Source organism: Dicentrarchus labrax, unplaced genomic scaffold, assembly GCF_905237075.1.
Source record: "Dicentrarchus labrax unplaced genomic scaffold, dlabrax2021, whole genome shotgun sequence".
NCBI classification, from domain to species: Eukaryota; Metazoa; Chordata; class Actinopteri; family Moronidae; genus Dicentrarchus; species Dicentrarchus labrax.
The window spans coordinates 6916562-6923990 of record NW_026136710.1 but is presented as its reverse complement, the minus strand read 5'-3'; the positions used below and the strand labels follow the sequence as shown (position 1 = coordinate 6923990).

Below are 7429 nucleotides of genomic sequence, written 5' to 3'. Positions count from 1 at the left end.
GAAACAAAAAAGGCCTGTCATATTCGAGACCGGATGTCATTACAGGACGGTGCGGTAGAAGAAACAGTAGGCAGTAGACGCGGTCAATCCAGCCGTGAGTCCGATCTCCGTGGTCAAATCAGCCGCACTTAAATTTAGAGTGTACAAGTATTCCAGCATTATGGAAATGCGGAGAAACAGCGTATTACTTCTGGTTTTCAAAATAAAGGTATTTAGAACAGTAAGCTATAATTAAAATATGTTACATTAAAGTGTTTATGCCCCCTGATGAATAAAAAACACTTTATATCAAGTATCTTACTGCACCAGTGTGAGAAATGCCAAAATAAAAGTCTCATATTTATGCCTCCAGAGATTGCATATTTGACCATATTTGAGGTACTTAAAAACATATTACTCAGTGTTTCCTGGCTACTGATGGTATATTTGACTTTACACATATGAGAGTACAAACATACTTAATATCAAGCATTTTACTGTACCACTTTGGAGAAATGAAGAATAAAAGTCCCATATTTATACTTCCAGATCCATATTTTCTATATTTTGAGCTACTGTAAAAACATATTGCTCAACATTTCCAGGCTATGGGTGAAGCATTTCATTATACTTCAATAATGCTGCAGTAATCATGACAAAATTTCACACAAATGTTTAACATCTTGATAATATAAACACTAAACACTAAACACAAAACCACACAATTAATTTGTTTACTTTTCACACAAAATGCAATGCAGTCCACATTCTTCTTATTTGCTGCCTGCTGTGCCCATTTGTAGGTAAAAGGAAAAATAATTAGTTTTAACTTCAAAACACCATTGTACCTACTGTCTCTTCCTCACATATTATTTTTATATTATTCAGTGTGACAGCTGTTGCAGGTGGTTCCACATACAGTTTTTTTACAGTAGCTCAAATATAAGAAAATATGGAATCTGGAAGTATAAATATGGGACTTTATTCTTCAATTTCTCCAAATTGGTACAGTAAAAATGCTGATATTAAGTATGTTTGTACTCTCATATGTGTAAAAGTCAAATATACCATCAGTAGCCAGAAACACGAGCAATATGTTTTACAGTAGCTCAAATATGGTCAAATATGCAATCCGGAGGCATAAATATGAGACTTTATTTGGCATTTCTCCACACTGGTGCAGTAAAGATACTGATATAAAGTGTTTTTATTCATCAGGGCCATAAAACACTTTAATGTAACATATTTTAATTATAGCTTACTGTTCCAAATACCTTTATTTGAAAACCTATATACCTGTTTCTCCGCATTACCATAATGCTGAGAATACTTGTACACTGGACATTTAGGTGCGGCTGATTGACCACGGAGACGGACTCACGGCTGATGACCGCAGTCTACTAGCCTACTGTTTCTTCTACACAGCACCGTCCTGTAAAGACAACATCCGGTCTCAAATATGAAAAACAGGCCTTTTTCGTTTCTGTTTCTAGTGATTTTATTTTTGTTATATGAAAAGAAAATGAAAATCGAATAATTTTTTAAGTTCGCTCATCCCTTGACCATGAAAAGAAAAACGCCTTGTATTTCAATTTTAATTTTGTATTTTAAAACGAAAATCAAATAACCACTTTTTCTTTTTTTAATATCCGTTTCGAAAAAAATCCAATACCAAAACATACACGGACCTCCGTCGAGTACACCACCCACCCACAAATGCACTACACTTAACACGTCATACCTGGACAACACAGACAAACCCTGGTTTGTTACCACGACAGATTAAAATGACCAATTCCCCGTGCAAGGGGGCGCTGTTACACTGGAGTCTAGGTTCAACATATTAACGTGTGTGGTGTGTGTATGTATATGTGTGTGTGTGTGTGTGTATATCCAGTGAAAATTACCCGGAGACGGACTGAGACAGTTTTTGGCCGTACCAATGTGTGTAGCCTATAAATATATGATATTAACCCCAGCGGAATCATCTCATGGACACAACAGTATATCGAAAATGAGGGAATAATCGGAGGAGACACACGGCGAGGCTCGTCTGTAGCTAACGTTTTGTTGAACTGCGAGTGGGATCACAGCTGCTGGCTACGAAAATGTCGGGAAAAATAGAGAGCAAGCAAGGTAAGTCCTGCCCGGCTAGACCCAACCACACTGCTCCACCTCGGGAGACTGTATAACGGGATTCCTCACAAGGGGCACGGATGGATCAAATGTAAAAGAGGGGGTCTGTGGAGCTAAATACATACGCTAAAAAATAAAAAAAAAAAGGGGGGGCTTCACAATAACACTATATTCAATGGGAATGGTGGGTTTAATTGGGCCTCATGGATTGTTCTTTTCTCGGCTATCCAGTTAAAATAAAGCGTCGCCCCTATCAGCTAGCTGGATTTAGCTCATGTTACTCGCTGGAGTAAATGGCTCTTTTTCTGTACTGTTTTTCAGCCTCATGCTGACTGGAGATAACTGAGCAGTAATAAATGATTAACGTTGCTTCTACTCTGGCAGTTCAAGATATATATAATATATATATATGTGTGTGTGGCCGTGTTGTTAGCTTAGCCTACATAATACTATTTAAAATGTGCTATCCAGTCTTTAGCTTACATTGTGTTAAACCGGCATTCACTCTCAGCTCGTAAATAAACCAGGGTTTTGATTGTTTTGAAAAGCTAACATTCAAGAACAAATCACGGCTTTTCATCCGGGAAGAAACACCTCAAAGACAATTAAATAAACGAGCGTAATGGTGTTTGATAGTGTTATTATTATTATTATCTCTGCCTCATGTTTTGGCCAATAGCTCAAATATTTTAAGATGGGTTTGTAACGGTGGCTAGCGACAGCTAAAGGTTAGCTTTTTTTTTTTTTTTTTCTCGATAGCCAACGCTAGCTACGTTGTGTGTTACATTTTAGTGCACTGGAGTTGTGATGCGTTCACGCCCAAGACTTGTCGTGTGTATTTGTGTTGTGTTCATTTCAACATTGTGCACGTGGCATTTTTCGTTGCCGTGACCCTCTGTGTGTCTACTAGCTGCTTATTTTTTTATTCAGCTTCAAAAGGCAAAATAAAGCACAGCCGAGCTCACAGGGTATGGGATTTTTTTTTTTTTGGGGGGGGACAGGGTGGTCTCGGGTATGCCTTTGGAAGGAAACTTTATACCCGCCAGCTACACTTGCATCCCACTCCACCAGCTGTCTCTCTGCTTCGCTCCACATACAGTCCTGTCCGGTGATGCCTGCAGTAAATGGACACACACACTCCTACACACAGCTCCCTGTAACAGGCAGGGAGGGAGTGTCATCCACCACTAGCTCAGTCATTCTTCATCGGCGTAAAAGTTTCCGATTCCTTTCGTGTCTTCCAGACATATGACTACATATGGTCACAGCTAAATGAAAACTCAGAGGGAGTGTATTTGGGTTTAATAAATTCAAAGCAAATGAAGGCTACAGTGTATGTGGATAATATGAACCCCAATCCATCACTCCTCTCTTGCATCCATTGTCTTGTGGACCCCCAGGCTTCCCGCTTGCGTGTACCAGGTCACTTGTAGGTCCTGCTCTCTCTGCTCTCTTCCACATGTCCATCGATCCCAAATATGTACCCAGAGGACACGCTGTGCTAGATGCCAGTGAAATGGAAAGAGGGCGCAAAGCTGGGGACTCATTGTAGCTCTGAAAAAAAAAAAAACATGCAGCAGGCATAGCTTCGGTGTCAGCCTGTTAAGCATTTTCCTCAGAGAGAGAGAGAGAATGCGTGTAAGGATTGGAGCAAAGAGCTGGTGTTAAAAGGAGACTGTTGTCTATGTGGGCTTAGGCTGTGGGGACTCTACAGAAAGGGGACCCGTTTTAGACCTTGACAGAAGGAGATTAATACACTGGTGTCTCGAGGAGCGAATTAAAAGGGAAAAGATTTGGAGAAATAAAAGTTCACGGCCATAAGTAGGCATTCCTGCACATGGATGTAGTCATGCGTTACGGTTTAAATAGTGATATGATGCTGCCGAGATGCACCATGCAAATGGTTACCATAGCGTGCGGATCAAGTAGGACTATCAATGCACACATGGACACCAAGCTCCAGCGGGAGACTTATGGCCAGCCTTTCTCCCAGAGTCACTAGCGAGTAGCTGCATCAACATGCTCCCCAATCACCATGGATACTGCCGTCACTGACTTGTCCTTTCCTCGGGAGGGGGGTTGATGACAAGATACTGTTACCTGTTAAAACTTGCCTCTGCACCCAGTTGTGTGGAGCTAAGTTAGGATGCTTCTTGTGTCTGCTTTAACATTGAGCCCCCGTTCTCTGTATACGCACCCATGTGACTTCATCACTCAGGCAGCCCAGCCTGTAATCCATAAACAGATGCAGTGATGGTGTTGCCCAAAAGCCACCAGCAGCAGACAGTTAAACTCATCTCAGTGCATACCTCAATACCTCAGAGAAAATGAACTGGGTGGAGAAGACTGAAAATGTGAGAGTGTACGTTCTTTGTAAGCTCACACTTGATGTACTGTGTTGGACTCAAATACTCTCTCCCTGGTGTTAATGATGAGTTATATTAAATGGTTTGGGTGTGTTTATATTATAGATAGATAGATAGATAGATAGATAGATACTTTATTTATCCCGAGGGAAATTCAAGTTTATTCTATATGAAATATAAAGACTTTATGGACTTTATCTCTGGTATATCATATTTTGATGTAGAGACTTAGTGAAGCTTACTGAAATTAGTAAAATCGCTCATTGAGTGTTAAGTATGTGTATTATAATGCAACACCCTTAAAAGAGACTTTATCATTGTTGACATGATCAGTTTTTTGGGGCATAATTTATGTAAATCGAACATCTTTTAGCTTCATGTTACAGAAAAAAACTCTGCATCCACTTTTCAGGAAAACATTTCTGTAGAAAAATACAGTAGGGATGCACATCTGGTGTGACTTAAAAATTTTTTTGGCTGAGACAAGGGTGTCACCCTGTGTACAAAATCTTCATTCACACGAATAATTCTGAAATTGAATGGCTTGACTACAACTTTGAACAATTAAAGCTGCTCCTTGTTGCCAGAATATATGCACTGTAGTCATTTTACAGGCTTTGAAACTTGTTTTATTCTGAAGATAAGTAGAAGCTTTAAAGCTCAAATATCTGGTGCCTTTTTCCATGCTGTGTTGAAAAAGTAGTGTACTGTGACCCTAGTAATGGCAGATTTATAAAACCATGTGTTAGTGCTTAGGCATGGATCTTGTGCTCACATTTGCCACTTAGTAGGATGCTTCTTTTGCTGTTAACTGTTACATTTGCATCAAAGAAAGAAGTCTTTGAGTGTTGTTATAACTCTGCGTCTGACAAACTTTACAGCAAGAAATGTACATATAAACGCACAACTTCATGACTAAAAGAAATAAGCCTCAAATGAGACTACATTCGTGCTATTGCAGTCTTTGCAGTTGCAAAATTTTGTTTGTCTTTATTTTCCCCATAGAGACTGTGATTGTGACACAATGGTTTTGGCAAGACATTGTTGGTAACAAAGATGTGGGAGTAGCACAGCTTTTATTATTAGCCTGTTGACTCTTCTCTCACTGGGTAGTCAATGGTAGTAGCCGGCCACAGCGGCGGAACTGATCCATCAGTTCCTTATTTTAGCCCCCCCCCCGCCGGCCGCATAGTGTGGGAGTGTGTATTTGTGTATTTGCTTTTGACAGGGTCTGGCTGTAATGCAAAGAGTTGACTCTCAGGCATTCCTAGAGTTAACACTGAAGTGTAAGTCATTTTGATGGCTTTGTGTTTGCTAAGTGGTTACTGCATCACTTCAGACTGAAATATCTTCTTGTCTGGTGTACAGAAATAGCAAGCTCCACATGCCTTAGTCACCAAAACTCTGAGCAAGAGCTAAAGTAGCCATGATTACAAAAGGGTTCCCTGGGTGATTAGGTTTATGCACATTGCCGATGAGTGATCCAAGTGTTGCACAGGGCAAGCTATGGGTCTTGGTTTGACATGCTGCAATTTTGAGGTTTGATGGCAGAAAGCATTTCACCCTCCCTCTTCCACAGAATGAGAGGCTTGCTGTTCCCATATAGGTTTAGCTGTGTTGTAATTAGTTTTTTTTTGTTTGTGTGCTGTGTATGGGAAAAAGCAAAAAGAGGGAGGGAATAGAGCTTAGGGATAGAAAGAAAGAGGGTGGAGAAAGGTAGAGCATTGATGGGAATCGAGTCTCTGCACAGAGGGAGAAACGGAGAGAGAAATGGATGGATTACGTGTTGGGTAATGACTGGATCGAGGCTATCGATGAGCAGCAGTGGAAGGCTCTGTCTGTAAAGGCAATCACGTCTTTGTAACATGAATATTCTCAAGGCCATTCCGCTTTCAACACCTTGGACATCTTCCAAGGAGCTACAAGCTGCAGTTGAGATTGTTTTAGGCGATCACATATGTAATTCAGTACGACTTCCATTTACAGGTCGTATTCATCTCTCCACTTCCGTCTACGCTCTCGAGACTTCTTTCTCAAAGGGGCCTCGTCTTATAAGATGATGCTTCACTTGATTTCTCTGCTGTGTGTTGGCCTACATGCCAGAGAGCAGGTCATTTATTCCTGCAAGTGGCCTGCTCAGTTCCTTGTGTCTGCTCAGTACAACCCCACTCCAGATAACTGCGGGTTGGACCCTCTCCAGGATCACTGATGACAGCTCAGACTTCACTCAGACGGTCTCTCCAGGATTATGTAATTCTAGCCATGTTTATAATAAGAATTATTTAATAAACAATCGATTCTGGAAAAGCACGTTATTTTTCAATTCCTCTTGCCTTCCCTCACTGCTATTTGTGGATCTTTCCTTCTGAAGTGCTGTGTAGTGTTGCTGACTCAAGAGAATCATGCGGACGATTTAGTTTGTGACTAACTCTCAGCAGTGCCATTGAGTGACAGCCGTGAAAATGCTAGCCTGACCAACAAGTCGGCAGTATACAAAAAGCATAGCTAACAGTATCACTCCTGGACCCAGTAGCTGTGTGGACCCAGGCCTCTTGGATGGGCAATATAAGCTGGAGGAGCCAGGCCTCCTCAGAGGACACAGACTCCTCTCTACAGGGGGATCTAGATGAGGACACAGGTAAAGACACACAAAGAGTACTTCTCCTGATGTACCCTGTGTACATCAGGAGGCTGTGAGATCATTTCTGTGCTTGCTGTTTTCTCATTAATGCTGACATAATAGAGTAAACGGGTTTGGATCACTGGAGAAATCAGACTGTTGACTGTGATATTCCCCCAATATGGTTAAATCTTTTGCATTTTATTTGGGGTGTTTAAAATAATAATAATAATAATGAAGAGACTGGATATAGCCTTTTTGAAATTTTGTGTTTTCTCCACAATTCAAATGACACAGAGCCTAAACAAGTCGGAAGAACAGGCATAAA

General features: G+C 40.8%; 1 protein-coding gene across 14 annotated transcripts in view; it reads left to right on the top strand.

Moving 5' to 3' along the window:
• Positions 1-1818: 1818 nt before the first annotated feature.
• Positions 1819-7429, top strand: part of rapgef1b (Rap guanine nucleotide exchange factor (GEF) 1b) — a 44190-nt gene continuing 38579 nt past the window's right edge. For 3 of the 14 annotated variants that reach the window (XM_051413043.1, XM_051413040.1, XM_051413039.1), the window contains exon 1: positions 6228-7119. In XM_051413043.1, the coding sequence (XP_051269003.1) occupies positions 7038-7119 (82 nt within the window). In that variant the 5' untranslated portion in view covers positions 6228-7037. Of the gene's footprint in view, positions 2116-6221; positions 7120-7429 lie in introns of those variants that run through there. The other 11 variants (XM_051413031.1, XM_051413032.1, XM_051413035.1 and 8 more) reach the window with 7 other exon arrangements.